General features: G+C 44.0%; 1 protein-coding gene across 1 annotated transcript in view; it reads right to left on the bottom strand.

The window, feature by feature from the left end:
• Positions 1-1,226: 1,226 nt before the first annotated feature.
• Positions 1,227-18,072, bottom strand: part of LOC106571754 (utrophin) — a 193,925-nt gene continuing 177,079 nt past the window's right edge. The window contains exons 20-25 of the mRNA XM_014145173.3: positions 13,159-13,320; positions 12,307-12,553; positions 6,947-7,022; positions 6,729-6,815; positions 4,046-4,071; positions 1,227-2,555 (exon numbers count right to left, since the gene is read on the bottom strand). Coding sequence (XP_014000648.1) covers positions 2,547-2,555; positions 4,046-4,071; positions 6,729-6,815; positions 6,947-7,022; positions 12,307-12,553; positions 13,159-13,320 — 607 coding nt within the window. The 3' untranslated portion in view covers positions 1,227-2,546. The remainder of the gene's footprint in view (positions 2,556-4,045; positions 4,072-6,728; positions 6,816-6,946; positions 7,023-12,306; positions 12,554-13,158; positions 13,321-18,072) is intronic.

Genomic DNA, 18,072 nt, shown 5'->3' with positions numbered 1-18,072 from the left:
ATGAAATAAAGCTCACACTTGCCCAGCATGCAGATATTCTAGCTGCACTACTTAAACTAATTAGTGACTCTGGGGTACATGCTGGCCGCTCTACAAATAGATCTGATCAAGATCATCATGAAGAAAATGATCAAGGGATTGGTCTGAGTACAGTTAAAGTCTGAATACTCCTTTTCTCTGGCTGAGCACTATGCTGGTGAGCAAAATTAAGTGAGGGGTTAGGTTTCCACCACCACTTTTACATGACAGCATTTAGGATGTGTCATGATAACCTTAGAAAGGACGGAAGGAAGGAAAGGAGGAGGGATGGAGAGACAGAAATTAGGTGGAAGAAAGGAAAGACGAGGATTTGAAGGGAAGAAGGAAGTGATTGATAAAATAATCTATAAAAAATAATACAGATGGTGTACAAAGCAATGAGCATACATGAACAGTTTTAGCGCCATTTATATGACCAAGATGAATCTCACCTCCAACAACATTAATTGGACATATACTCTTTAAATAAAAGGGTGTACAGGAATAAGTGATGAATGCTTCTGCATGTGAGTAATGATCTGGTGAAATAAGTTTTTAGCGTAGTATGGGGTAACAGAGGACTACATGCGGAAGGTAGGAAGCTGGGTTTGTTGGCTAACTACTTCCCATCATTCATTTGTTCTCTCAGCGCCTTCCTCTGGTAACATTACTATAATGACAGAACCTCATGCTGTGCAATCAATTTCTTTGATAAATAATAATGATGAAGCCCGCGCTGGGCGCCTGGCGACGTGGCAGATTTCTGATCATAACGAGGACCATTTTCATCATAACCGTTATGGATGCCCGCCATGGGATGGCGTTGAATCCTGGGTAATATTTTCCTGATGAGACAAGGAGGGTGGGTAAACAACTTTACATATGTGTTTGTTTAAAAAATGTATGAATGGTGATAGAATGCTTCACATTAGAAAGTAATATCTACTGGGTTGTCTGTGACAAACTGACAACAATCCTAATGACACTATTCAGTATTCAGAATGTCACTTGATTGCCTAACTGTTTAACATACGTTGGACATTTGTACGGCAAACAACACCATAAAGGATCTCGCAATTTTTCGCACTTGTTGTTTTGTATTATAAGACTAACACACAGTTGCCGGCTTGTAGAGCAGACCAAATGTATAATTCTGGGGAAGCACACATTGTTAATAAGTCCTTGAATCAAGAGTCCACAGAAAGAACAGCTGTTATAAAAATGTATTTAGAATACAACATATGTAGCCATATTACATGTAGTGTGGTCAATTTATACTACATACCTCAGGAAAGACCATCATCATCATCATCTCTATCATCATCAGTCCAAGGACATAGTTGGAGGAGGTTATAGTAGTGTTATTAAAACGAACAAGTTTTACAGGATAGCAAAGCACAAAACACGATGCATAACTCTGAGAGAGACCAGTGCTAGAGGTCTGACAGGGGAAAATCAACACATACAGACACAGTATATTGATGAGGGGCAGCAGGCCACAGACCCATCGGTGGTAAAGTAATAGAATGTGTTTTGTCTACTAGGTATCTCCCCAAAGCAGTACACATCTATAAGCAACACACTTAGAATGTTTTTCAGGTTTGTTTTCTTGTCATGAGTACAATAAAATTGAAATGAAACAAGTTACAGACCACGCAAATGAAAAGGTGTTTGTGTCTGAGGCAGCAAGGCAATCATGGCTTTCTTATTTTTTTTACATCGATTTATAAAACTATTCTACACAATTGCCACTTACAAACCCGATTATTTCTGAACAGCTTTAAGTTCAATTAATTGATTGTTTTCACTATCTCACCTTAATACAACAATCCAACATAATTACTACAACGTTAAACCAGTCTGCCACACTTGGAATGACAACTGTATAGGCACAGAAGGGGTTAAGTTTACATTGCAATTGCAGCCGGCATGACAACTCCGACAGAAAAGCATTATTAACGCTTTAAAGAGAGGAAAAATATTTTCAAAACAAACGTGAAGCTTCAAGGACTGACACAGAGCCGATTGTCTAAAATGATCATTTGAGGCGATAATCTTAAATTGGGCCTTCTCGTTCCCAAATCAGAGAGAAAACAGTGAACATGTCCATCGTGATGACGGCAGTAGGGTACAAGCAGAGGGGAGCAGTGGAATAACAACAATGTAAACAGTTTGATTCCCAGTTAAAGCAGAACAAAACAAAAGCAACAAAAAAATCCCCAAAAAGCATATGCTCTTATACAAAGCCCCCGAACTCCATAACAATCGGCATGTTCTTACAAATCACTGACAAATGTTTAACCGACTCTAGGTACAATCTACAGTTCATAAAATGTATATTTTGCATAGTACTAGACGACGACGTGTTAATAGCAGTAAAGTTCTGTATGTCTTTGGGTTTTAGGGAGTTCTCTTGTTAGGGGCTCTAGCTCTTCGTCTGTCCTCCAGAAAAGTGAAGCGAGGGAGAGCGTATAAGCTGTGTGTTTGGGAATGTTTCTGTCTCTCCGAAAGGAACTTTCTGAGGGTCCTCACATCACCTGAAAACAGAGATAAAACACACACATTACATATCAGACCATCCACATACAAACACACACACACACTGGTGAGCACACACATGCACACAAATTAGCTATACTAAACAAAGTTGTCAGACATGTCAAAAATGATCAGAATAATCACTGAGGTAAAATACACATTAAGCAGAGCAAATACACTCTTCCAAAAGAAGAAAAAATGAAATGAAATGTGTCTACCCAGTTATTTCTATATGGGGAGGGAATGAGAGTTCAGGGATGCGTAGACAATAAATATATTTCGCTGTGTTTTGATATAAACCACGCTCATCAGCAGATAAAGTATCAGAGGCTCTTAAAATGCAATCAGGGCATGTTGGCAAACAGACTGGCAGTCTCTCAAGCCCTTCACAACCCATTTAGAGAGAGGAGACAGGAGACATAAGGGACGCAGTTGGGCACTAAGAATTCTGGGATAGGCTTTTAAATGTAACACCGGGGTCTCCTAGGAACAAGAGACTGGAATCCGAATGGACATTTGAACCTATTCAACCACACTCTGGGGTGAGAGAAACCTACAAGAACCACTTTTAATGGAGTTACACTAAACAAAAATATGAACACAACATGTAAAGTGTTGGTCCCATGTTTCAAGAGCTGAAATAATCCAAGAAATGTTCCATATGCACAAAAAGCTTATTTCTCTCAACTTTTGTCATTCTACATTCCCCTCTCTCCCTCAGTGACATGAATAAGGATATTTCATATTTTCAAGTGTAGAAGTCAGAACCCATCAGTATAGATAAGAAAGAAGGGACTAAAAGAGAGAGAAGTGGCAAATGTGTGTTGACTATGGGTGCATATTAAGAGGACATAAATACCAAAACTGACCCAGGTTTAATTAAATATGTGAAAAAAATCAGATAGCACTGGCTAGCATAATGGACATCAAGGGAAGAAGAAAATACTGGAGAGGGAAAAGAAATAGGCTCTTGTGAAGGAGCGGCCAAAGACTACTACGTAACAAATAAATGGTTTAACTGACTGTAAAGGCAATGGGGAGAGTTGAGATGAGCTGAGATGTTATTAGGCGAGAGAGAGAGGGTGGGAGAGAGAGATAGAGAAGACTATACAGTAATTAGAGTAACAGCAGTAAACTTGTGCTGCTGGTCTACAGCGCCTCAGAATCCATCTCTGCCTCCATATACAAGTACATTTCAGTGATATATTTTATTTTCTGTGTGTTTTGTTACTCCCTCTCCTTTGTCCTTATCTACTGCCCTTGATAAGCAAAAAACTGCCATTCTCCTCCAGAGAGTGCCTGAATCTCTTGTACATTCAGTTCATTGAACAGTTGGAATGCATGCCAAGTAGCTAGTGACAGTATACCTGTTTTTCTCATTTGCACATTCACCCTTTACGAAATGAGCTCGAGCTAATTTCCTCCTATCAGATCCTGAGTGCAACGGATATTACGGATATTATGCAGAGGGGTGAGAATTATAGATTACCTGTGGTCGCGAGGAGAGGCTTGAAGCTACAAGAAAAAACAGAAACAACTTTGTGAGGAAAAACACAATATTGACCCTCTCCATGCACCAACAGTGCTCCTACACACACACACACGTGCGCATAAACTAAGTAAACTCAGCAAAAAAAGAATCGTCCTCTCACTGTCAACTGCGTTTATTTTCAGCAAACTTAACCTGTTGGGGATAGGGGGCAGTATTTACACGGCCGGATAAAAAACGTACCCGATTTAATCTGGTTACTACTCCTGCCCAGTAACTAGAATATGCATATAATTATTGGCTTTGGATAGAAAACACCCTAAAGTTTCTAAAACTGTTTGAATGGTGTCTGTGAGTATAACAGAACTCATATGGCAGGCAAAAACCTGAGAAGATTCCATACAGTGTCGCCCCACTGGAGGCCTGGTCCGAGGAGGAGGCACAGGATAGACCGGGCTGTGGGGGAGCACTGGAGTTCTGGTGTGTAGGCTTGCCACCCCTACTACAGGCTGAATGCCCACTCTTGCCCGGCACGGGCGGAGCGCAGGCATAGGACGAACTGAGCCCCGGAGACACAGTGCGCAGAGCCGACGCAGGATAGCCTGGACCGAAACGGCGCACTGGAGACCAGACGCGCTGAGCTGGCACAATCCGCCCTGGCTCGATGCCCACACTCGCATGGCACTTGCGGGGGGCTGGCCTATAGCGCACCGGGCTATGTGCGTGCACTGGAGACACTGTGCGCTTCACAGCATAACACGGTGCCTGACCAGTACCACGCTGCTTCCGGTAAGTGCGGGGAGTTGGCCCAGAATTCCATCCTGGCTCTGCCACACTCCCTGGCTGCCTCTCGTGCCTGTTGCGCTCCCTTGCCTCATACCATCGTCTCTCCGCTCTCGCTGCCTCGATCTCCCACTGCGGGCGGCGATACTCCCCAGCTTGAGCCCATGGTCCTGCCCCGTCCAAAATTTCCTCCCAAGTCCAGGAGTCCATAATGCTCCTCTCCTGGTGCTGCTCCTTCCTCCGCTGCTTGGTCCGTTTATGGTGGGTGAATCTGTAATGGCCGTCGTCAGAATGAGACCAAGGTGCAGCGGAGGATGTGTTCATCTTACAAGATTTTAACAAACTAAACAGAAAGCATTCACCCACAAACCCCAAAGGAAAAACAGGCTGCCTATGTACGACTCTCAATCTGCAACATCGATCTACACCTCTTCCTGATTGAGAGCCATACACGGCCGAAACAAAGAAAACCACCAACATAGAAAAAGAAACCTAGAACCTCTCTATGGCCAGGGCGTTACAACCTGAAAGTTCCCGGGCATTTCTGGAGGGAATGGCCCTAGCTCTCACCCTCCGATCCAACAGGTCCCAGACATGCTCAATGGGATTGAGATCTGGGCTCTTCGCTGGCCATGGCAGAACACTGATATTCATGTCTTGCAGGAAATTATGCACAGAACGATCAGTATGGCTGGTGGCATTGTCATGCTGGAGGGTCATGTCAGCATGAGCCTGCAGGAAGGGTACCACATGAGGGAGGAGGTTGTCTTCCTTGTAGCGCACTGCATTGAGATTGCCTGCAATGACAACAAGCTCTGTCCGATGATGCTGTGACACACCGCCCCAGACCATGACGGACCCTCCACCTCCAAATCCTGCTCCAGAGTACAGGCCTCGGTGTAACGCTCATTCCTTCGCCGATAAACGCAAATCCGACCATCACCCCTGGTGAGACAAAACCTTGACTCGTCTGAGAGGAGCACTTTTTGCCAGTCCTGTCTGGTCCAGCGACGGTGGGTTTGTGCCCATAGGCGACAATGTTGCCAGTGATGTCTGGTGAGGACCTGCCTTACAACAGGCCTACAAGCCCTCACTCCAGCCTCTCTCAGCCTATTGCGGACAGTCTGAGCACTGATGGAGGGACTGTGCGTTCCTGGTGTAACTCGGGCAGTTGTTGTTGCCATCCTGTACCTGTCCTGCAGGTGTGATGTTCAGATGTACCGATCCTGTGCAGGTGTTGTTACACGTGGTCTGCCACTGCGAGGATGATCAGCTGTCCATCCTGCCTCCGTGTAGCGCTGTCTTTAGGTGTCTCACAGTACGGACATTGCAATTTATTGACCTGGCCACATCTGCAGTCCTCATGCCTCCTTGCAGCATGCCTAAGGCACGTTCACGCAGATGAGCAGGGACCCTGGGCATATTTCTTTTGGTGTTTTTTAGAGTCAGTAGAAAGGCCTCTTTAGTGTCCTAAGTTTTCATAACAGTGATCTTAATTGCCTACCATCTGTAAGCTGTTAGTGTCTTAACGACCGTTCCACAGGTGCATGTTCATTAATTGTTTATGGTTCATTGAACAAGCATGGGAAACAGTGTTTAAAACCTTTACAATGAAGATCTGTGAAGTTATTTGGATTTTTACGAATTATCTTTGAAAGACAGGGTCCTGAAAAAGGAACATTTATTTTTTTGCTGAGTTTATTATCTATTAGTGTTGTTGAGATCATTGTTGAAATCTTTGAGCCATTGTGCCTGCCAGTTGAGCAGTAAACCAGTATTGATACCCACACAGCACCCTGTAGATTACTTTTAACTAAACTCCTCTTGCCCAGGAAAAGGTAAGAGAAGCGGGAGGTAAACAGAGAAAAGATGAGAGGGAGGTAGAGTTAGAGGATTTTACGACTGCACGCAGGAAAAGTGCTGTTGAGCTGTTCCAAGACGTCTGCCAGGTCAGAGCTTCTGTTGTGTGGATGGTACAACAGCTCGTCTGAAACACACACAAACAACAGTTTAACACACTGTGTGTGTGTGTGTGTGTGTGTGTGTGTGTGTGTGTGTGTGTGTGTGGTGTGTGTGTGTGTGTGTGTGTGTGTGTGTGTGTGTGTGTGTGTAACCGACCTGTGTTTTCTGTGAGGGCCCTTTGTTCTTGCATGCTGGGGGACGACACTCCATTCACCCTGGAGTCCATCTCCGGCTGAGAGAGAGGAAAAATGATGAAAGATAGATGGAGTAGAAAAGAGGACAAGGGAGGAGGGGAAAAAAACAAGAGGAGGGATTGAGGATCAAGTAAGACGAGAAGAGGCGGACAGAAGTATTGAGAGAAAAACATGAACAAAGTCAGAAAGAAAAGTAAAAAATAGGGAGGGAGAGAGAGAGACAAGGACAAGCATCATTACTAAAACATGGAGTCCTCACTCTTCATTATTTGTAGTGGCATACTTCACTTGCGAAGGCATCAAACAAAATATTGCTCTGCATAGAAATCATCAGTCACATACAAGGAAATACCACACAGTGTGACACGATGGGGCTGGGATAAAATATGTCATCACGTGTAGTAATATTTACATGTGTCTATAGCCCTGTCCCAATTTGTGTCAAGCACTGTCACTCCCTGTCTTTGAGTTCAGCTAAATATCCAAGGGTTTGGATTCTTGTCAGTTTAATTTGATGACTTTCAGTCATGAAAAAGTACAATTATTTCATGGGGAACTGGCTTAGAAAATTCTGAGAATCCATGTTGTTTACTTGGCATACCATGAAAAAGAGAGAGACAGAATACCAATAAAAAGGAATAAACAAAGTTAATACAGTAAGACAGCATACTCAACATGTTTTTAAGGATCCTCAAGCAAACTTGACAGTTCATCAATGTAGTAAAAGCATGAATGTATGAACACGCACACACGCACACTGAACAGGGCATCTGATATCCACTGACATTTACTATCTAGTCCAATATGCCCCTTAGCTTTCCAGAGACAATCAAATTAGCCTGCCTGCCTATCCCATCCCATCCCTCGCTCCTCTCCTCCCTCCCCGTCTGTACAATCTCTGTCTCGTCTCCTAACTCCTATTCAGTCCCCAGCTGTATTAAAGGTTAACGTGATGGAAACGTCTCCAGAGCATTCACACAACGTCTGTAGGGTTCACTGAAAATAGCACTGACTACACAGAGCTCTCTAATAAAACCTGAAACATGCAGTACAAAATATATTTTTTGTTGTTTATCGTTTATTACAATTGATTCGGATTCAAAGGCCTACATTGGTATTTTGGGTAATTTTCTACAGGCGAAATCATGGATACAGTTTTTTATGTCTCTGTGTGCAATTTGAAGGAAGTTGAAGGTAGCATATCATTAGCCTAGCGGAATTCCTGGAAGAATATGGGCATCTACTAGCCAGCTTCTCCTCTTCTTACTACTCCTAAACTGGGTGGTTGGTCATTTAAAGTCTTACAAAGCTATACATAGTTATCAATATTTAAAAAATGTGTTAATTGTACTGATAATTTAAGAAATAAGATTCTATCAACTTCCTCATTTACGGACTAGTTTGGGTTCTGCCTGCGCTCTCTTCCTGCAAGGCTTGCTGGGGTTTTGTAAACAAAACTCCCAGGAGACAGCCAGCTGTTGCGTACTGTAGTAGCTAAAGTAGCTAGCTTTCTTCGTATTGGCAAATCATCATAACATTTGATAAATCATGTCGGACTTTGAGATATCTTTTTTAATACAGAGCCATATTTATTCGACGCTGAGCAACACAGAGTGAGGCTGAATCAGCGGAGCCTGTAGCCGAGCTACCAGGAGCGGTGGCAAGAACCAGGTCTGAGGGGGAGTGGTGGTGCAACTGCGGGGCTTGTCAACCCATGGCAACCAACGATGAGTGTTTGTGCTGCACAGAGTGGGACTTGATATATACAGCAAAGAAAGCAGCACACCCAGAGATTGTGTAACAAACCTCAAAGTCTTTTCTGCGCTCATCAATCCTGGAGTTATAGAGCCTGCTCCATATCCCAAAAATAAAACTGGAAGAAGCACCTCATACCTGCTGGACTGAATGGACACCTGTCTATCAAGTAAGTGACATTATTCTTGCTTGTCCCAGCACATAGTAACAAAATATAAAGAAGATCATCTATTGATAACTTTTGTTTTATAATTGCACTCTGATCAAATCAAATTGTTTCTTGTTATTAGATTACTTGTATTTAGCTATTCACAAATAACTTATTGTCACGAATCCCACCGAAGGTGGCTCCCCTGCCTGCTCGGGCGGCGCTCGGCGGTCGTCGTCGCCGGCCTACTAGCCGGCACTGATCCCTTTTTCCTTTTCGTTTGGTATGTCTTATTGTTTGCACCTGTTCCTTATTTGTGTCTCTTGATTTATGGTTATTTAAGCCTTTTTAGCCTGCCCAGGTTTGTGCGGGATTATTTTCGTCAGAGTGTTTTTGTTGTTGGATGTGCTGGCGATCTGCTTGTGTTGTTTTGTATGCGTAATGTGGACCCGTTGTTATTTGGGCACTTCGCTATTCACGCCGGTTGTTGGCGTCGACCGTTTTTTGTATTAAGGAATAAACGCATTTTTCCTTACCTCTGCTCTCTGCGCCTGACTCCTACCACCACTCCTAGAAATTGCTGACAGAATCCCACACCGCATTATGGAGTCAGCAGGAGCAGCCGCACCTCCTCTCCCATCGATGGAGGAAAGGGTCCTCCATCATACCAGCATTCTCCACCGAATCGGTTCAGCGATGGATCAAATGATGGAGAGGATGGACCGATGGGAGAGGAGTGGCCTCCCTACCGCATCCCCAGCACCAACTCCCCCTCCACCAGCTACCCCTCCTCCGGCGTCCGGACCCGGGGCCCTACGCCTGGCTCTCCCCAGGGAGTACGATGGAGCGGTGGCTGGGTGTCAGGGGTTCCTGCTACAGTTGGAGTTGTACCTGGCTACCGTTCGTCCGACGCCCTCAGGAGAGGAGAGCGTGAGCGTCCTCGTCTCCTGCTTAATGGGACATGCCCTGGAGTGGGCCAACGCAATGTGGTATGGCCCAGACTCTGCAAGGGATCACTACCCCGAGTTCACCCGCCGTTTCCGGGCCGTGTTTGACCACCCACCGGAGGGCCGGGTGGCGGGTGAACGGCTGTTCCACCTGCGGCAGGAGACGAGGAGCGCACAGAACTTTGCTCTGGAGTTCCGGACCTTGGCTGCTGGAGCGGGGTGGAACGACAGGGCCCTGATGGACCACTATCGGTGTAGCCTCCGGGAGGACGTCCGCCGGGAGCTAGCCTGTCGAGACACTACCCTCTCACTGGATGAACTAATTGACATGTCCATTCGTCTCGACAACCTGCCCGCGGGCGACCAGACCAGGCCCTGTTGGTTCCACCTCCAGGCCCTCCAGCTCCCATCCCTATGGAGCTAGGGGGGGCCGCGTTGAGGGGAACCGGAGGAGGCGGCTCCTCCTGTACCCGGTGTGGTCGGAGAGGACACACTGCCGACCGGTGCTGGGGGAGCTCCTCTGGGAATCGGGATGGCAGACGGAGCACTCCTCGTTCACCCCAGGTGAGTAAGCACCAACCTCACCCAGAGCTCCCTGTTGGTCATATGTTTGTACTTGTAACTTTCCCTGAGTTTTCTCCCTCTTTCCAGCATAAGGCGCTAGTCGATTCAGGCGCCACTGGAAACTTTATGGATCGTGGGCTCGCGTTAAGGCTAGGGATTCCCCTGGTGTCGTTGGACCAACCTTTCCCCGTGCACTCCTTAGATAGCCGACCATTAGGGTCAGGGCTGGTCAGGGAGGCCACGGTGCCACTGGACATGGTAACGCAGGGGGATCATGGGAAACGGATTAGTCTCTTCCTCATTGATTCGCCTGCGTTTCCGGTGGTGCTCGGGATTCCCTGGCTGGCCAATCACAATCCTGATATTTCGTGGAAACAGGGGGCTCTCAGAGGGTGGTCAGAGGAGTGTTCAGGCAGGTGTAAAGGAGTTTCCATCAGTGCGACGACGGTGGAGAGTCCAGACCAGGTTTCCTCTGAATATGCCGATTTGGCTATCGCCTTCTGTAAAAAGAGGGCGACCCGATTACCACCTCATCGACGAGGGGATTGCGTGATAAAACTCCAGGTAAACGCTACACTTCCCAGGAGTCACATGTACCCATTGTCACAAGAGGAAACGTTGGCTATGGAGACATATGTCACGGAATTTCTGAGACAGGGGTACATTCGGCCCTCCATATCACCCGTCTCCTCGAGTTTCTTTTTCGTGAAGAAAATGTTTATTATAGTAAATCGGAGTTTGGTGAGGGCTAAACTTGGTGGGTGTCAAAATAGCTAGCCATGATGGCCAGGCTATCTACTCAGAATATTGCAAAATTTGCTTTCACCGAAAAGCTATTTTAAAATCGGACATAGCGATTGCATAAAGGAGTTCTGTATCTATAATTCTTAAAATAATTGTTATGTTTTTTGTGAATGTTTATCGTGAGTAATTTAGTAAATTCACCGGAAGTGTTCGGTGGGAATGCTAGTTCTGAACGTCACATGCTAATGTAAAAAGCTGGTTTTTGATATAAATATGAACTTGATTGAACAAAACATGCATGTATTGTATAACATAATGTCCTAGGAGTGTCATCTGATGAAGATCATCAAAGGTTAGTGCTGCATTTAGCTGTGGTTTTGTTTTTTGTGACATTATATGCTAGCTTGAAAAATGGGTGTCTGATTATTTCTGCCTGGGTACTCTGCTGACATAATCTAATGTTTTGCTTTCGCTGTAAAGCCTTTTTGAAATCGGACAGTGTGGTTAGATAAAGGAGAGTCTTGTCTTTAAAATGGTGTGAAATAGTCATATGTTTGAAAAATTGAAGTTTTGGGATTTTTTAGGAATTTGTAATTCGCGCCACGCCTATCATTGGATATTGGAGCAGGTGTTCCGCTAACGGAACGTCTAGATGTAAGTTAATACCCTAAAAATCAGCTGAGTCACTTTATCTCCCCCAGGCTGAGGTTACTTAATACTTTGCCTCTGCTTTCAGCTCCAGGGCCCTGAGTCAATACCTACCTGCCTGCCGTTTACCTGCTCTGATTGACTCTGTTCGGTTGGAGAGCTTTTATTTCCACACACCTAAAAATCATCCCATTTTACTGAGCATCAGGCGAGGCATTCACAGATGATAAAAGGATTGGTTACTGGAAAGGGAGGGATTAGGAGGCTGGTTGCAATATGATCAGATTCTAACTTTATAGGAATGAGTTATAAAACAAACAAGGACACTTTCTAGGCTAAGAAGGATGTTTTGTTGTTGTTGCATGATCAGTGCAATAGAAGTAATGCCACAGCTGGAACATGCATGTTTGCCTCTGTGTGTGTGTTATCAACACACATATTGCACTAACAAGCTGTCTGAGTTGGTGTGTGTTTGTGTGTGTGTATACTGTATGTGTCCCTCTGTGTGTTCCCTACCTGGTGCAGTAGCTGTCTGAGCCGGTGGAGCTGGGACTCCAGCTGTTTGTTGTGCTCCTCCAGTATGTGCATGCGAGCCTCCAGACGGCCCTTGTGCTGCCGGAGCAGTTTGGCCTCAGCCAGCATTTCAGCCTCGTCAGGACCCCTGGGGTGAGATGACCCCTCAGGGTCCCAGCGCCCCACAGAGCCAGGCCCCCGCTGACCCCCGTGCTGCTCCTTCAGCTGCTCATACTCGATCTGCAGGGTCCTTGGGGAGACACACAGAGATAGGCTTAGGAAGATGCAGAAGTCCGACACACTGCACATGCAGACGCACACACACATGCAGACACACAAGCACACACACACATACATACAGTCACCACACAATCGTGCCCACACATACTGTATGATGAGCCCAATAGTACTACTAGAATCTCCCTCTACCCCTTCTGTTTCTCAGTGAAATCTTATCTAAAGCCACTGTACAAAGAGGTCCTGGCCCTGTTTTTATCTGTGTGTATAGAGCCGTAGGCTCCAGACTGACTGTATTAATTTAGCTGCCGTTTATAGCCTGGCTCATAAAGCAGACTGTGAGCAGAGCTAAATCACAGACACAGCCACTGCCTCAGACAGCGAGAGAGACAAAGCAGCTCCAAATACAATAGAATGCAGTCATCGCTGACCTTACACTACCTCCATTCACTTAAAAGAGGGGGAGAGAGAGAGAGCTGACTGAGACAGCCTTAGGTGACAGTGTGTATGTGTGTGTGTGTGAACGTTTGTCTAGGGTAAAGAGAGAGCGAGAAGAGATGAGGAACTATGAGAAGAAGACACTGGACATCACTTTTGGTAAGACAACCTATCCCGTACCACTGCTCGTCCTCCAGACGCTGGATGATTCGCTCCAGCTCTCTCCGCTCCTCTTTCTCCACGCCCTGTAGGATCTGGGCAGGGCTCTGGGGCTGGCTGCAGGGAGACACCTCCCCTCCTAGGGTCTGGCAGTACTGCAGGATCAGAGCATGCTCATCATCCCTATGGGAGAGAGAAGAGAAACTAATTAATACTAATTAACTGCATGACTTTTACAGGTTATGTCTTGACTTGTTTTGAAATGTGTCTGTATGTCCTGACCTCCATCTTACATTCAAACAATGAATCCTGATCTAGGATAACTTTTCAAAACATGAAATTTGGCTTGCTCTAAAAGGATTTGGCTAAAAGCAAATCTACCCCAGTATGCTGTCTGTTGGATATAATGTTTATATATTCACCTGCCCGGGAACTGCACATGTAAATGAGTTGTTAGCTAAATCTGACACAACACATCACCTCTCACATCTGAGACGTATGTTTTGATGTACATTGTCACTGCTTAAATAAACGTAATAAATAAATACAGTGCTTATTGTCGTTCTATAAGAGTTTCATTATATTAGATGCATTGTGTGACAGTGTACTCCACCTCGAACGAAGTTCAAGTTCAAAGAGCTTTGTTTATCTAAATAGTCTTTGGTAGTTCCATTACATGGGCTCAGTGGTTTTGACTTTAGCTTTGGCTACTGTTGTAGGACTGTACTGTATGGCTGGGAGCTAGATCCTCCCTGCAACACAGATCTGTCAATCTCCACCATCAGATAAACGCATGAGAGCGATAGAAAGGAGGGAGAGAGAAGGGGAGTAGGAGAAAGGAGACAGACAGGGGGAAAGAGTGCTTTCCTACACAACAGCAAGAGGAACTACCCCTCCCTACCTTCAGGCTATGCTCAAACGCAACTCCCGCTCAGCCCCTCTCAGCTACTTTACTTTAAAGTGTAGTTTGTATGTGATATGTGGTTGTCCCACCTAGCAATTTTAAGATGAACGCACTAACTGTAAATCGCTCTGGATAAGAGTGTCTGCTCAATTACTAAAATGTAAAAATGTAAAGAGAATGAAGGACGGGTCCACGTTTTTCTGTGTCATATTTGAATGATCTGAGATGCAGTAGCAGGTCTTCCTAAGCCACAGCTGTCACCTTCACTCAAACACCCACTCCCACACAAACACACACACAGGCCCAGGGATTACAGGGATTAAACCACGACAAACCATCACACACGCATTGAGGGGTAGGATGACTCAGCCACCTGTCCATTACCACAGGAAGTGCCACACTGACACACTGCCACACTGACAGCCAGAGAGACTGTTTCCATTTGGCCAACGTGAAAGCAGTGGTTTTAATTGAAACTAGATGCCATGTTGGCTCTCCCAGGACACATTCGATCCATCCTTTCACAATTTCTATTGCCAATCCAATTCTCATTCTATGGCTTGGCTAGCTAGTTATAGTGCTTTCAGAAAGTATTCATACCCCTGGACTTATTCCACAATTTGTTGTGTTACAGCCTGAAATCAAAATGGATTAAATTGTTGTTGTTTTTCACCCATCTACACATAATACCCCAAATTGACAAATTGAAAACATATTTTTAGACATTTTTGCAAATTAATTGAAAATGAAATACAGAAATACTGTATCTCATTTATATAAGCATTCACACCCCTGAGTCAATACTTTGTAACAGCTGTGAGTCTTTCTGGATGAGGCTTTCCACACCTGGATTGTGCAATATTTGCCCATTATTCTTTAAAAACATATTCAAGCTCTGTCAAATTGGTTGTTGAATATTGCTCGACAACCATTGTCAGATCTTGCCATGGATTTTCAAGTAGATTTAAGTCAAAATTGTAAACCTGCCACTCAGGAACATTCACGGTCTTCTTGGTAAGCACTCCAGTGTAGATTTGGCCTTGTGTTTTAGGTTATAGTCCTGCTGAAAGGTGAATTCATCTCCCAGTGTCTTATAGAAAGCACACAACCAGGTTTTCCTCTAGGATTTTGCCTGTGCTTAGCTCTATGCCATTTCTTTTTATCCTAAAAAACTCCTAGTCCTTGCCGATGACAATCATACCCATAACATGATGCAAGCACCACTAGGTTTGAAAATGTGGAGATTGTTCCTCAGTAATGTGTTGTATTGGATTTGCCCCAAACATAACACTTTATATTCAGGACAAAAATGTAATTGCTTTGCCACATTTCTTGCAGTATTATATTAGTGCCTTGCTAAACACTATTATTGCACACAGAGTGAGTCCATTCAAATTATTATTAAGCACATTTTTAATCCTGAACTTATTTAGGCTTGCTATTACAAAGGGGTTGAACACTAATTGACTCAAGACATTTCAGCTTCTAATTTGTTTTCACAAAAAAAAAATCTAAAAACATAATTCCACTTTGATATTATGGGGTTTTATTGTGTGTAGGCCAGTGACCAACAAATCAAAATGTAATCAAATTTTAAAATCAGGCTGTAACAATTTTCTTACAAAAAACATCTGTAATGACTGTTATTGTCAGTCTATAGCAAGGTCAGGGCCATGGCTTGGCGCATGTACCGCTAACTGTGTTGTTAGCATGGCTAGGCTAAGCAAACACCATCTGGCTAACACAGCGCCAAACTCCTAATGTACAGCACCCAGGAGGCACATTACAGAACCCAGACACAGCTTTCCATAAAGTCCCAAGTAGTCAGGTCCTCATTACCATCACATGCATATTCAGAGTGTTTAGTAAATGAAAGAATTTGTGGACAAAGAATGCTTTGCTTCACAGGTAATTGCAGTTCTATTGTGTTCACAAGAAGGTGGAGTCCAAGTGGATTCATGGCCAAATATGGCTAAAAGGCACCGATGACAGGATAGAGTATTGGAAAGTTCAACAAGATGGGTAGGGAACTTGTTCGTCTGTGACCAAAATTGTCCCAAAAAGTTGGCACAAATAAAATAAATATATATCCGTTTTATTTTAGGACCAAAATGCTGACCGCGGCGCCATGCAGGTTGCAAAATAGTGGCGAAGAGATTTTCGATGTGCCGATTCCGTGGCACAAAACATCTTTCATCAAAGATGGCGTAACAGCGCAGACGTGTTTGTCATTGTCCCGTGTAAATGTATTTATTTTTCGTCTTTTTTTGTATATATTTCAATCTCTTACATTTTTAAATTAAATATACCTTCTGGCAACCCGCCTCACGCAGTGTGATACGGATCTGCTATTTTTAGACCTTATCCTCTTACATCTAGACGTTCCGCTAGCGGAACACCTGCTCCAATATCCAATGATAGGCGTGGCGCGAATTACAAATTCCTCAAAAATACAAAAACTTCAATTTTTCAAACATATGACTATTTCACAGCATTTTAAAGACCAGACTCTCCTTTATCTAACCACACTGTCCGATTTCAAAAAGGCTTTACAGCGAAAACAAAACATTAGATTATGTCAGCAGAGTACCCAGCCAGAAATAATCAGACACCCATTTTTCAAGCTAGCATATAATGTCACAAAAAACAAAACCACAGCTAAATGCAGCACTAACCTTTGATGATCTTCATCAGATGACACACCTAGGACATTATGTTATACAATACATGCATGTTTTGTTCACTCAATTCATATTTATATCGAAAACCAGCTTTTTACATTAGCATGTGACGTTCAGAAATAGCATACCCCCCTCCAAACCTCCTGTGAATTTACTAAATTTCTCACGATAAACGTTCACAAAAAACATAACAATTATTTTAAGAATTATAGATACAGAACTCCTTTGTGCAATCGAGGTGTCCGATTTTAAAATAGCTTTTCGGTGAAAGCACATTTTGCAATATTCTGAGTAGATAGCCCAGCCATCACGGCTAGCTATTTAGACACCCACCAAGTTTAGCCCTGACCAAACTCCGATTTACTATTACAAAAGTTTGATTACCTTTGGTGTTCTTCGTCAGAATGCACTCCCAGGACTGCTACTTCAATAACAAATGTTGGTTTGGTTCAAAATAATCCATTGTTATATCCAAATAGCGGCGTTTTGTTCGTGCGTTCACTATCCGAAGTGTAAATAAGGTTCACGAGCATGGCGCATTTCGTGACAAAAGATTTCTAAATATTCCATTACCGTACTTCGAAGCATGTCAACCGCTGTTTAAAATCAATTTTTATGCAATTTTTCTCGTAAAAAAGTGATAATATTCCGACCGGGAATCTGCGTTTAGGTAAACAGACGAAAGAAAATAAAGCATGGGGTCGACTCGGGCACGAGCCTGAGTCTCACAGTACTGTGACCAGCCACTACCCAAACGCGCTACTTTTTTTTCAGCCAGAGCCTGCAAAGCCACGATTCAGCTTTTTGCCGCCTTCTGAGAGCCCATGGGAGCCGTAGAAAGTGTCACGTAACAGCAGAGATCCCCTGTAATGGATAGAGATAATCAAGAAGGGCAAGAAATTGTCAGACAGGGCACTTCCTGCATGGAATCTTCTCAGGTTTTGGCCTGCCAAATGAGTTCTGTTATACTCACAGACACCATTCAAACAGTTTTAGAAACTTTGGAGTGTTTTCTATCCAAAGCTAATAATTATATGCATATTCTAGTTTCTGGGCAGGAGTAATAATCAGATTAAATCGGGTACGTTTTTTATCCGGCCGTGAAAATACTGCCCCCTAGCCATAACATGGATATCATAAGGTGAATGCACCAATTTGTAAGTCGCTCTGGATAAGAGCGTCTGCTAAATGACTTAAATGTAAATGTAAATGTAAATAACAGGTTAAAGCTAAAACCTCCATCAGCAGCTAGCCATCAGATGCTAACCAGCTAATTAGCTACTAGCTATTTAGTCATTGTTAGCCACTGCTAGCAGGCCTTTACCTTTAGCTCAGCCGCTTTTAGCCTGG

This window comes from Salmo salar, chromosome 15 (assembly GCF_965601325.2).
Source record: "Salmo salar chromosome 15, fSalSal1, whole genome shotgun sequence".
NCBI classification, from domain to species: domain Eukaryota; kingdom Metazoa; phylum Chordata; class Actinopteri; order Salmoniformes; family Salmonidae; genus Salmo; species Salmo salar.
The sequence above is the reverse complement of the archived record's forward strand: the minus strand, read 5'-3'. Positions and strand labels throughout refer to the sequence as shown.